This window comes from Nomascus leucogenys, chromosome 5, assembly GCF_006542625.1.
Source record: "Nomascus leucogenys isolate Asia chromosome 5, Asia_NLE_v1, whole genome shotgun sequence".
NCBI lineage: Eukaryota > Metazoa > Chordata > Mammalia > Primates > Hylobatidae > Nomascus > Nomascus leucogenys.
Window position 1 is genome coordinate 17,974,983 of NC_044385.1, and position 13,939 is coordinate 17,988,921.

General features: G+C 46.6%; 1 protein-coding gene and 1 non-coding gene across 3 annotated transcripts in view; one reads left to right on the forward strand and one right to left on the reverse strand.

Annotated features, from left to right (window-relative positions):
• GALNT2 (polypeptide N-acetylgalactosaminyltransferase 2) overlaps positions 1 to 8,294 on the reverse strand; it is a 214,084-nt gene extending 205,790 nt beyond the window's left edge. For both annotated transcript variants that reach the window (XM_030812715.1, XM_030812714.1), the window contains exon 1: positions 8,026 to 8,294. In XM_030812715.1, the coding sequence (XP_030668575.1) occupies positions 8,026 to 8,151 (126 nt within the window). In that variant the 5' untranslated portion in view covers positions 8,152 to 8,294. The remainder of the gene's footprint in view (positions 1 to 8,025) is intronic.
• A 5,249-nt stretch (positions 8,295 to 13,543) lies between these two features.
• Positions 13,544 to 13,605, forward strand: LOC115835286. Its single transcript, XR_004030275.1, has one exon. It is a non-coding gene; the product is annotated as a U7 small nuclear RNA (small nuclear RNA).
• The last annotated feature ends 334 nt before the right edge of the window (positions 13,606 to 13,939 follow it).

Below are 13,939 nucleotides of genomic sequence, written 5' to 3' on the forward strand. Positions count from 1 at the left end.
GGGAGGCCGAGGTGGGTGGATCACCTGAGGTCAGGAGTTTGAGACCAGTCTGGCCAACATGGCGAAACCGTTTCTATTAAAAATACAAAAATTAGCCGGACGAGGTGGTAGGTGCCTGTAATCCTAGCTACTCAGGAGGTTGAGGCACAAGAATCGCTTGAACCTGGGAGATGGAGGTTGCAGTGAGCCGAGATCATGCCACTGCACTCCAGCCTGGGAGACAGAGTGAGACTTTGTCTCAAAAAAAAAAAAAAAAAAAAAAAAAAAAAAAAACCAAAACAGACCAGCTCTACTATCAAAGCATTACCGAGTGTGCATCTGCTACAAGATGCCTTCCAGGAACGTTTCAAACGAGGCCGCAGTATGAGGGCACTGCCAATGCAAGGAAGGGGCATGGGAGGCCCAGGGAGCAGGAGCAAGCCAGGTTCACTGCTGGCTGCCAGAAACCCTCGGCAGGAGTTGCAGAAAAACCCCACTGCCTCCAGAGGCCCTGAGGAGATCTCTTCCACCAGACAACCCTGGGTCTGCCACCTGTGAGCTCTGTGACCTTGGGAAAGTCACTTAACCTTTCTGTGCTTCAGTTTCATCAGTACACTAGAAGAAATAAAAGGGCTGAGATGAAAAGCAGCCCCTTTATTTCTATGCACAGTGGGTGCTACGAAAGTGTTTATTAAATTTTGAAAATTAAAACGTATTAATATATTAGTCCTCCCCACAGGGGTCCACCCCAGACTACACAGAAAGGCAGTCCCATTCCAAGAAGGTCTAACCATAAAATCTCAGACAGAAGGAATGAAATCAAAATTAACGGACTAAGGCAATGGTTCTCTTCCAAGGGCAATTCTGCCCACCTCCCACCCTCACCAGGACACTTGGCAATGTCTGCACATTTTTGGTTGTTACAACTTGGCAGGATCAGGGGTGGGAGAACTACTGGCATCTAGTGGAGAGAGGCTGGGGAAGCTGCTACACATCATACAATGCAGAGGACAGCCTTGCACAACAAGGAATGATCCAGCCCAGTGCAGTCGCTCACACCTGGAATCCCAATGCTTTGGGAGGCCAAGGCAGGAGGACTGCTTGAGCCCAGGAGTTCAGCCTGGGCAACATAGTGAAACCCTGTCCCTACAAAAAATTTAAAAATTAGCCTGGTGTGGTGACACACGCCTATAGTCCTAGCTACTCAGTAGGGTGAGGTGAAAGGATCACCTGAGCCCAGGAGTTTGAGGCTACAGTTAGCTCTGGTTGTACCACTGAGCTCTAACCTGGGTGACAGAGCATAATTGTCTTAAAAAAAAAAAAAAAATCCAGCCAAAAATGTCAATGGTGCCAGAGTTGAGAAACTGAACCAGAGCAACCATGGTCCCGAAAGTACCCTTGTCCCTGCCCAAATGCATGTCCTGACCTGAACTCTGGAAATTCAGTAACTCTACCCCCAACCCTCCTGGCCATTCCTCTTCTCTAAGAGTTAGGGACAGAAAACTGCCAGCCATAGGCAGGCTCAGGTGGTCAGCAAAGTGGTCTAGGAGAGACTCTCTGTTCCATGGGGAGCTTCTGGAAGGCTGGGGCAGAAGGGACAGTTGACCAGGGCGAGCAGCCAGCAAGGGCAGGCTGAGCCATGAGTGATCGGCCCATTTCCCAGCCCCCAGGCAGCCAGCCCTTAACTGCTTCTTTGTGACGGCCGGCCTCAGTGAGACAAGGGGCTCATATAACTCCCATAGCCTGGGAAAGCTTTTTAAATGTAAGCCTATGAGTGAGACTCTATGTGACAGTTTTTGTTTATCTCCAAATCCGGCCCTGATGAATCACTGTCATCTACATTTCAGCATGCTAAGAAACCTAATCCATATAAAACACCCCATGCTTCTGGGGCCCATACTAGTAGACATGACTAAGTGCAAAAAATGCCAGTGTTTCACCCTGTGCGGCAAGAGGCAAGAGCCAAGCAAGAGCACAGTACCACCTGCTTAGAGCAGGGAACCCTAGAAAGGTGGGGGCCCATCAGGGAAGATGGATTAGTGCCTTGAGCCCCTTTTATTTCCATGGTTTACAATAGAGAAAGGTGGGAGAGGCTTTCTGGGCTGGGCAGGTAATCTGAAGACAGCTTTCCTGCCAACTCCATACTGGGTTCATCATGAAGATCAAGCACAGGGCCAAGGTGAAGGAATCTTCACACTGTTAAGACAACAAGGTCAAGTTCCACTCTAAGGACAGGAGTGATCACTGGTGAGCAAACATCAATGAATTCAATGTAATTCTCCACAGAGGAGAGCTCCCTGCCAGGCCCAGCCTATCCCAGACCCATTCAGGAAGGTTTGCATATGGAAGTACCAAGACATCACTCCTCCTTAAAAACACCTCACCCATAAGGCAGTCTAGAGGCAAGGCCACAAGATTACAATGGTGGAACCAGGACTCTCAACAGTAACAGTGAATCAAAGACTTACTCAGAGGGAAAGGGGATTGTTCCCATGATGGAAGTGGGGCTAGGCCTCCTTCTATCCAAGCAGCACATATGCAGGGGTGACAATCAGCACGTTCACTATGGCACAGGGATAGAAGTGGGTCCAAGAGGCCCCTCAAGTGGCAGGATTCAACCCTTTTATTGCTGAACATGGGAAAGAGATCCCAAGGAAAGACCAGGGCAGCTATGAACTGGAGGGCACTCGGGGGGTCTCAAGGCAGAGCATATTTAACCACCAGCATGAAAGTGCCTCACTGTTACATGTGAGTGGCATGGCTAAGCCAGTGTGTTTCCATCTGGATATCCACTAACTTATATGGCTCAGCATCACCCATGCAGAGCTTCCACAAGAGGCTTCACAAGGGCAAAAGCACAAAAACCAACAGGGAGCGTAGACTTGGCCAGGTTTGTGTGTTTTCTCATCACGTGAATTCTGCTGCGTGCTCCAGGAGACTTCACAGGCTCTTCCCAGGAATATCTAGCTTCCCTTCCTGGGATCTCAGCCAGAGCCTCACAGTCGACTCCTGCTTACACCTGTGTCTCTGTCCCAGGCAGCCTCACTGTCCCGCCCACCCCCTGACCCCGGCCCCACCACACCTCCTGTCACTAAGCCCACTGCCTCTGGACTTGCTAGAAGTTAGGCAGGACAGTGGCCTTGCCTGCTTTGACACTAAAATCAGTATCTTCCCAAACTGACTTCCCTCTCCCCAAAGCCCTGAGAAACATGAGCAGTAGCAAGAAGAAATTATGTCTTCCCTGACCCAATCTCCCCCACCCCCTCTCCCGTCATTTTTCTGACCGCCTCTTCCTCTGTTCCAAATAGGAGACCAACCACTCACCCATCACTCATCCAAACAGGAGCTAGGGTGGGGAAACTGACAGCGGGCCTGAAGACTCATAAAACCTTCACCAGTCTCCCAGGTATCCCCTACTCCAAGGTCCAACAGAGCCTGGGCAAGCTGACCCCACTCAGTGCTGGGTAAAGCAGCTGCTTTTTCATTTTTGCTCAAGGGTCTAGGGAAGAGCTGGTTACTTTTGCACTGTTCAGCAGTCACACAATCTGTTTCCATTATGTTTGCAGACCCAGAGGCAGCCACAACTTCACTCCAGAATTGGGAAACTTTATTTTCTTTAAAGAGAAGTTTATGTTACAGTGCCACTGTCGGATTATCTGGCTATACAGTGGTTTTCCCTGCTACTGTCCTCCCTATGTCAACTTCAAACTCTCATTTCAAGTGGACTTTCTTTAAACTCCAAACTGATGATAGGTGGCAAGGAGTGATATGGGTGTTCCCCTCCACATCCACCAAGACGCTCACAGATTTTTGGCACCCATTAAACCACGTGAGGGCCCCATGCTCGACCTCAAGTCATGCATGCTTCCAGGGATCACAGCGACCTACCCTTCTAACAAGAGGGGCAGGGCTACAGAGGGACAGCAGTGGAGCTCAGAACCTGGGATCCCACCACAGGAACCTCTCGCTCAGGGACACGTCCACCCACTGGTGTACACTCCAACTGCCTAACCACCAAGGCAAGCTGCGCCCTCCACCCACATTCCTGATGGCTGCCCACTACTGAGATCCCCATTCTGACACCACAATTGGGTACAAGAGAGCTGGCATGGTGTCTGGACAACTTCCCAAAAAGTCCGTCTCTAACAGCATTTAAGATTCATAGCCCAAACCCCAAACCAACCAGTCAGATCAATCTCAGAGGTGGGGGTGAGGGATAAAAAAAAATTAAGACAACTATTTTCCAGAAATCAAGAAGTGTATCAGGAATATCGTGAACTTAAGATTCCTGGTTCACTAGACTTTCAAGCAGATATTTAGGCTTTTATTTTTTCATTTTCCTCTTTTAGAGATCGCAGTTATTCAGCACCCACTAACAGTATTTAATTCTCCGAACAAGGCCATGAGGTAAGAATGATTATTCCCACTGCAAAGAGGAGGAAACTGAGGGTCAGAGAGGTTCAATGCATCAGTGAAGGTCACTAAGCACAAAGAGGTGAACAGCTAGGTCTCACTCAATGCCAATAAGTGGATTTGTGCCATGTCCCTTTATTTGAATGTCTACTACTAGCTCAAAAACATTACTGGTTCCCAAATTAAGAACAAACAAGTCCGCTTGGCATTTGAAGCCCATTACCATTTAGTTCTGAATTTCTCCAACTTTACACCCTAACGTTTCCCTCCATGTGTACCATGGTCTAGCCCGGCAAGGTCCTTCACTGTTCCAAGAAGTAACCCGCCCGCCTCCCCCCATGACTCCTAGAAGATCCCACCCAAAGTCCCCCACCCTTGGACTCTCGGGTAAGGGATATAGGACTCGTGCCAGCTCAGGGAATAAGGGTGATGCTACTGTGCAAAGTGGACAGGCTCCCAGGGCTGCGGATCATGTCCCTCAACTAACACTGTCCCTTACCTCCCAGCACGCAGGCACACAGGCAAGGGGTCTCAGGCTCCACACATTCTTACAGCAGAGAGAAAAGCCTTCCCTTTCCACCCTAAACAGCCACACTTCACCCACAGGCAGCTTCATTTCCAGAGAAATCCCTTCCTCTATTCTGCGGCTCCATCCACTGCCAACATACCAAAGCCCAGGGGAGACTTAACATGATTAAAATTTTAAAGCATTTAAGAAGCTCAAAGGAAAGGCACCCTTGAAGTGCAAATCAATTTAGGAGGAAAGAGCAAAACATGGGAGGAAGGGGTATGGACACAAATGCAAATGAAATGCGATTTTAAACAATATTTTGCATAAACTGTTTTAACATACATGTCCTGAGCCTGGGTATTGAGTCCTGAGTCGTGCGGCAGTGCCTGAGATTGGTCTTCAGCACTCCCTCCTGCTTAGTTTACTAAACCTGCAATCTGAGGTGAGCTGGCTCTCTGGGTTTTGCCCAGAGAATAACAGTTTGGAGAATAACAGTTCTGTGATGAGTTACTTAACAGGCAGGGCACACAATGACAAGCCTGGGCTGGGCTGCTGAAGCAGCAGAAATCCTAGTTGGACTCCCCTCAGACGATCCCTAAAGCCCAATACTGCAGCCTAGTACCCTATGAAAAACGTCAGGATGTGCAGAAACTGGCTAAATATGGAATGAAAGCCCTGACTTGAACAGTATGAGGCAAGAGAAAAAATATAGCTCCACTTATCTCTAAAAAATTATAGCTAGCTTTTAAATTCTGCCTTTCTGTGCATGGCCCGCTATCTTTTTTTATGTCCATACTTTACAAGCCAAACAACCCACGTTTTGTTTTTTGTTTTTGTTTTTTTTTTTTGGTATGAGAATGAACTAAATTTAGAGACACTTCTAGTGTCTAAATCCATGGAAACAATTGGGGAAGAAAGAAGACTACACGATTTTCCTATAGATCAGGCATTCGTGACAACAGGGCTCTATTTACCCTCTTCGGAAACCATCTTAAGGCTTCTCTTTAACCCAGGGTCCACCACACAAAGTTAATGAGTCTTCCACTGCAATTTCAAAAGCTATTGCATTTACACACCTCTTCCTCAACCAACAAATCACTAAAGCATTCTAAGGGCTAGGATTAAATGTTATGGTTCGTTGACAGAAAGAATCGAATCCCAAATCACCAATCCATGTGTAATTGTTCATTTCCCCCACTTTTTCTACCTGGTCTCCGTGCCTTTCTATATTACCACCAGGAATTCTTAAAAAAAAAAAACTAAGAATCACACACTTCAGGAGTGTCTCAAGACTTCTGCATGGAAGACCCCTCACACCATCCAGGAACTGAAGCCCACCAGAGTGAGGAATCAGCCTCCGGGAGGCGAACAAGCACGCTTGCTCTTTCTAATCACGTGTACTAATGAAAGTGGAAGACTAAGGAAAGAGAAACGCCAAGGGTGGCTTATGTGTTTGGTTTTCTTTGCATGAAAGGCAGAAAGCTTTGCCAGGTCTCACCAGCACACCAGGCTATGCAGAGTGGCCAAGGCACAGTTTACCGGGAAGCAAAGTTTTAAAAACCATTCCATTTTGACACGATTATATCTCTGAATGGACTGCACGGCTTTTGCTGGCTGCATGATCTTTGCTGTTCAAGAATAAACCAAGTCTTCACGTACATATACTACCTATACTATTTTTTTACAAAAACAGCGCTAAGAGTACAATGTCAGCTCAGAAGCTAGGCCGATTCAGCACGTGGTAAGACGGCTTTATTTCTGCCCTCCTAGATAAAACAAATCCATGTAATTTACCAGAAACCAAATAAGGCACCCATTCCACCTAACATCTTCGGCTATGAATGAATGAATGAAGCAAAGAAAAAAACCTCTGAAGCAGCCAAACCCCGGCGTGGACATCTAGGGGTCTGACTTCAGAACTGAAGTCTGTTCATCTAGTTAGTTCCCTCTGGCTTGTTTCAGGATACCACTCTCTTGTTCCAACCCAACCACCCGTAGTCCATCTCCATTAACTCAGAATTTCCTGGGTTTGCGGTGACACTAAATGTCACAGTAACGAGAGTTACAGGAATTCGGAAAAGATAACGCTGCTTTCAAAGCCGAGGAGCCAGTAAAAACACTACAAACGTCCCCTGCCGGCATGCTCCAGCCCACAGCCCGACGCCCTGCTCTCCCGGCCGGCGCACGGCCGCAGGACCGCGCTGTCCCGGCTCCTCTCGGCGCTCACCATCCTCCCGAATGCCCAGGGCCCGGCCATACGGAGCGGCGGGACGAGGACGCGGAACCGCAGAGCGGCTCACACGGTCCCCACAGCCGGATCACTCGGCCCCTGGAGCATGTTAAAAACACATCCACAAAAGAGGGATTCTCCCTGAAGCGGGGAGTGGGGATGGAAAATGCAAGCGCAGGAGGCCACGTCCGGCTCGTGCGGGAGGGCCAGGGGCCGGGTTGGGCAGAGGGTAACGCTGGGGCCGCAAGGGGACGGCCGGCACTGGCCTCGCTCCAGGCGCAGGGGCGCACTGGTCCCTGGCTCGCACGGGCCCTGGGGCTTTACTCGTCACGGGAGTGGCCGCCCCTGCCCCCCAAAAGTAAAGGGCGAAGAAGGTGGCAGAAACACGGAACCCACGCCCCGCTGAGTGACAGGGGGAAAGGGACGAGGATTTACAGCCGCTGGTATCAAAGGGCTGAAAAGAAACTTGGACTCCTCTCTCCTGCTGTACATGACGCTTTGGAAAGGCGGTCGCCTCTCTCTCCTCTCCTCCCCACCCCCTTTGTGTTTCCCAACACCCCCATCCCTAAACTTCCAACCGCAGGGGATGGGGCTCCCGGCGGCCGCACAAGACTCGAATTACGACGAGCCGAGAGAGGGGCTACGTCCACGAGAGGGGGCAGAGGGGTGAGAAAGGCTGCGGGGGCCGCCCTCTGGGAGCCCGGCGTGCGCAGAGGGGCCAGGTGCACCCCTGCCCTGGGCACTCGGCGCTGAGGCCCGGGACGGGGGCGGACGGCGCGAGCAGAGGTCCGGGCGGAGGAGCGCAGGGGCGGCGTGGCGCGGGCAGGGGACAGGGGCGCAGGGTTGGGGGGGTGGGCGCAGGAGCCCGGCCGCGGCAGGGCGCTCCACTCACCTTCCTGCTGGCGCCGCCGCCCGCGCCCCCGGCCAGCGCAGAGCCGCCCCCCGAGTACATGTAGTAGGCGATGCCCAGCACCCACAGGAAGGCGAAGCAGAGCAGCATCCGCGAGCGCCGCCGCATTCTCCCAACTCGGCCGCCAGCGGGGCCGCTGCTGCTCGCGAGTGCTGCCTGGGCCGGCCGCGGGCGCGGTGGGGGCCGGGGGAGGAGCGGAGGAAGGGGAAGGGCGCGGCGGCGGCTCCTCCTCCCGCGCGGTGCTACTGCTCGGCGGCGGCGGCGCGCACTCGGCGCCCGAGCTCCGCCCCGGGCCGGCGGCGCCGCGCGGCGCCCGAGCAGGAAGCAGCGGCCTCGGAGGCGGCGAGGGGGGTCAGAGAGCAAAGGGCGACCAATCGGCGGCGGCTGCGGGGGCCGGGGCGCGGGCCGCGGGAGGGGACTGCCTCGTCTCCATGGCTGCAGCACGCCGGGCTCCGCAGTGAGGGCCTGGGCGCCGCCCCGCCCCCGGCCGCCCGCCCCCTCAGCGTGCTCCCCCCGCCGGCCGCCCCCTCCCCCGTGAGTGACAGGTGGCTGCCCCGGGACCCGACTGGAGCGCGCGCACACGTGGGCACAGAGCCTTGCTCATGCACACGGGGCCTCTCGGTTACGGGGGCGGTAGTGGCCTCGGCGCTTCCTGCCCAGACTGTCACCTCTTCAGCCTTGGTCTTTGGGGCCACCTCAGACCCTTAACGGGCTTGCTCTTATTGGCCAACTGATCTGAGTTTTTGGTGCAAACCGCCCGCTTGAACCCGACTTTGCTGCTGCTTGCTGCAGTTTTCTCACTAATCTTGCAGCAAAACATTCCTGACCCGCTGGTATCGATTTTATTTATCTATATAGGCAGATGTGGAGGTTTTGAGGTAGGAACTGAAAAGGTAATTTTCAAAAGAACATTTTTCTGTGGGTGACAGAGCTATCAATGGTAGAGTTGTTCTTTTCAATAAACACAAAATGAGGAAGAAGGAAAGCAATAATAATATTGTTTAAAATCTTTTCTTTCTCATTCGTTGCTTTCTTTAAAAAGCACATTAAGCATCTTTAACGATACAAGAAAACGATCTGTCTTGTAACATAATCTATGTAACCTTGGTGATGCCCTTGTAACACGCAAAGCTTCCAGTGTTCCTAAGAAAGAAATTTTACTTAGAACGTGACATATTAAATGTTTTCAGGAGCTTCTCGGTCAGAGGATAATAGCAGCTGCCTGATATAAGTCCCTACCCATATCCTCAACGAAACAAAAACAAACAAGCCTTCAGCATTACTTAGAGAGAGTGCCATGAACTGAACATTAAATTACTTAAGTAGAAGAAAGAAAAGACATCAAATTCCAACTGAGCTCCCTCCACTATTGCCAAGGACTTAAGTGAAGTACAGGGTTGTCACCTCTTTATAAATAGAAAGTCCAACACCACGAACTAAAAACTGAACAGAGGTCAGGTGCCTTATTGATCAAGGGAAGAGATTTGAAAGAAAACGGGACAAGAGGTGAGAGCCTTGAAGGAGCCTTGCTTCTGAGAAAAAGTCAGATAAATATGAAAAAAAGATAATGTCCTTCAGAGGCCTGACAATGAAGGGAAAGAAGAAAGTCAGAAGGGAAAATTACAAATCCTGCAGAAATTAAAGAGAAGACAGCCAGTCCCCTCCCCAAACACCAACATTATCTATTAAAAACTGCATTTCAGTACACAGACAAAAGAGAACACTCTTGAACTGGGAACCCTGCCTCAAAATGCCTAGTAACAGAAAAACATCAAATCAACTGCATATAAAGATTCTGCAAAAAGAAAACAGAAAAGTAATCACATTTCTGATGACAAAAAAATAAATCATAACATTTTCACTGATTAAAATCCCCACAATAAAAACCATGAAGCATAAGAAAATTGTAATACCACATATCGAACTGAACAAAGTGTCATGTATTTGTATACACGTACACACACACACACACACACACATCTAGAATAAGAAATTTCAAAAACTAAAGACAGACTAGACAAAAATTAGGCAGAAATGCAACAAGGGTTGAGCAAATTCAAGAGGGAAATTGAAAACAATGACAAAAACTATCCCAGAAACAAAGAATAATTGCAAGGTGTCCAAGGGAGAATATACTCAAATGAAGATATGTAAAAGGACACTGAAGAATGGCAAGAAAACAATCAAGAAATTGAAAATAATATAAAGATAGAAGTAAAAAGGTTCAGAGAGAAGAGGTTAAAATAAAACCAAGGAAAGAAAGACCAAAATACATGTTAACTGGAGTCCCTAAAGTACAAACATTAAACAATAAACAATAAAACCTAATTAATATTAAAACTATAACCCCAGAAAATAATCCAGGAATAAGGGAAAATTTAAATGTACATGTCAAAAGTGACTTCCATGTACCTTGGGAAATGATCTGGAATTGTCAACTCCTAAATATATTTTAGTAAAACGATTAGACTTTAAAGGCAAAAAAGATCAAATTGCTTATAGAGATAAAAATTTATGCTGGCATCAGACTTCTGAACAGCAACATGCAAAGCCAGGCAACAGTGGAGCAGCATTAACAAGGAACAAAAGTGCCAGGCAGGCTGGGCATAGTGGCTCATGCCTATAATCCCAGCACTTTGGGAGGCCAGGGTGGGTGGATCACCTGAGGTCAGGAGTTCAAGACCAGCCTGGCCAAAGTGGTGAAACCCCATCGCTAAAAAAAAAAAAAAATATGAAAATTAGCCGGTAGGTGCCTGTAATCGCAGCTACTCAAGACGCTGAGGTGGAAGAATCGTTTGAACCCGGGAGGCAGAGGTTGCAGTAAGCTGAGATCATGCCATTGCACTCCAGCCTGGGTGACAGAGCGAGACTCCGTGACACACACACAAAAAAGTACCAGGCAGTGATTTTTATGCCCAGCCCTCAAGTGTCAAGGTTATAGGCAAACAGATGTGACCTGAATGCAACATCACACACATGGGCCTTTCATGAGGAATCTTAGAGAATGAGCTTCCTCCAACCAAGAGACAGCTGAGGAAGCCAGCAGAGTGACTAACGGAGAGCATTTTGTGTATTCAGAAGGTGAAAGACTAGTGTATACACATTATACTTTCTGATAAACTTAAAGCAGGTGCAACTAAAGACAACTGGAGGAGAAGGGGAAGAGCAAAGGGAAAATAGAATAATATCATTGTCTGCAATATCAGTAGCAGGTAGGAGTGAAAGGATACCATATAAAACGGACAGACCAGATGTTAAAAGGTTAGAAACAAAAAATAGGAATTAAGGGTAATATATTAGAAATATAAATAAAAATCACTAAAACAAAATATACGTATTCCCAAATATTGGAAACCCTATTCCAAAACTCCAAAAATTCTAAAAATAGCAAAGAATACATACCAAATAATGAAAGAAACACAGTAAGTGTAGCACAGTGATGCAGTAGTTATAATAGGAAACAGTGTGACACAGCTGAGACCAACTCACATCAGTCATAACAATTTATAAGTGGGGTCAGTTCACCCTTTAAAATAAAAGCTTTTCAAATGTAGGCATAATGGAAACCCCAACTCTGAAAAAGCAGGTGCTGTGATTCTGATATCAAACAAAGTAGATTAGGCCAAAAAGCATTAAATGAGATGAAGAGGGACAATTTATAGCCCAAAACCTTCCTTCCTAAACACTTATCAATTGTATATCATTAGGATTTGATCTGCAAAGTAAAATCATTATTAGTTTGATGGAATAAGGGATGTATGATGGGGATTAAACTTTAGACAATGTTAGAGGTGGAAGAAAACAGGTTGTGGAAGTCTTCCCATTGTACGTGGGCAGGTCTGAAGTCACTGTAGTTTCTAGACCTGAGAATCAGAGGAATAGCTAGATGTGACATGGGGCATTTCAAAGACAAAGTCGAAACTACAAGGACAAAATGTATCTCATGAGAACAACTAGAATTCATGAGGACAAACTGTAATGTACCTCCAGTGTTAATAATGGAAAAAAAAAAAACATAACAAAAACCCACAGTGAGATACCACTTCATATCCATTAGGATAGCTATTATATAAAACTTTTTTTTTTTTCATGGAGTCTTGCTCTGTCACCGAGGCTAAAGTGCAGTGGCACAATCTTGGCTCACTGCAACCTCCACCTCCTCTGGTCAAGCCATTCTCCTGCCTCAGCCTCCTGAGCAGCTGGGCCTACAGGCACGTGCCACCATGCCCAGCTAATTTTTGTGTTTTTAGTAGAGATGGGGTTTCACCATATTGGCCAGGCTGGTCTCGAACTCCTGACCTCATGATCCACCTGCCTTGCCCTCCCAAAGTGCTGGGATTACAGGTGTGAGCCACTGCGCCCAGCCTATAAAACATTTTTAAAATAAATAATAAATAAATAAATAACAAGTGTTGGTGAGGATGTAGAGAAATTGGAACCCTTATGCACTGCTGTTGAAAATGGTATAGTGGTTCCTCAAAAAATTAAATTTAGAACTACTATATGATCCAGCAATTCCATTTCTGGTTGCATACATAAAGGAATTGAAAGCAGGGACTCAAACGGGTATTTGTACATCCAAGTTCATAGCAGTGTTACTTACAGTGGCCAAAGGGTGGGACAACACAAATGTCCATCAACAGATAAATGGACAAACAAAACGTGGTATATCCATACAATGGAATATTATTCAGCCCTAAAAAAGAAGAAAATTCTAACACATACCAGAACATGGATGAACCTTGAGGACAGTATGCTAGATGAAATGAGCGAGACACAAAAAGACAAATACCTAATGATTTCACTTATATGAGTTTCCTACAGTAACCAAAATTATAGAGGCAAAAAGTAAAATGGCAGTCACCAGGGGCTTGAGGAAGAGAGGAATGAGGAGTTCCCATTATTATTTATGAGTTTGGAGTTTCAGTTTAAGATGATAACATTCTGGAGATGGATGGTAAATGTACTTAATGGCACAGAATTATACACTTAAAATGGTTATGATGGTAAATTTTATGTGATGCATATTTCATCACAATTTGAAAATACCACAAATGACAAGTTGGGAGAAATTATCTCCACAACATTATAGATAAAAGGGTAATATCTCTGAAACATAAAGCACTTAAACATTAAGGAAAAACCCCAAATCTCCTGTAAAAAATGGGGAAAAGCATAAACAGACAATTCATAGTAAAGATCTACAAAACGTCCATAAACATATGAAAAGACATTAAACTTTGCTCGTAATAGAGTTGTAAATTAAAACTACAAACATGCTATTTATCCTCCCATCAAACCAGTAAAAAATCAAAAGCTTGACAAAACATCCTGTTGGCAAGTCTACAAAAAAATAATAATAAATAAGGAAGACGTCTGTGAACACATATAGGGTAATAGCCAGGATATTTGGTAAATGAAAAAAGGAAGTTTCAATAGGTTATGTATCATCTGCTACTTTTTCTGTAACAAAGAGGGGACTAGAAGAAAACATACATGTAAGTGTTATAGCTCTTTTAGAACTTGTGTAGAAGGTTTGCTGGTTTTCACTGGAAAACACTGTGCAGAAAAGAAAAGACACATGTATCTGCGTATTTTGGCAAAACACACATACACACTCACGTACACGATACTGGTAAACCAGAAAACAATTGAACTGGTTACCTAGAAGGGGTGGGAGGGAAAGGTAGAAGGGATAGGAGAAGAATTGATGCTTCTCTGAGTATACTGTTTTTCCAGGCTTAAATTTTGGAAACATGATAGTGTTCTCTATATTAAAAATAAATAAATAAATAATAAAATCAAGAAAGCTGAGGGGAGAGGAATAAAAACTGAATCCAAACAGAAATATCTGAATCCAATTATATTATAAGTGAATAATATAAAGCTTAAAAAA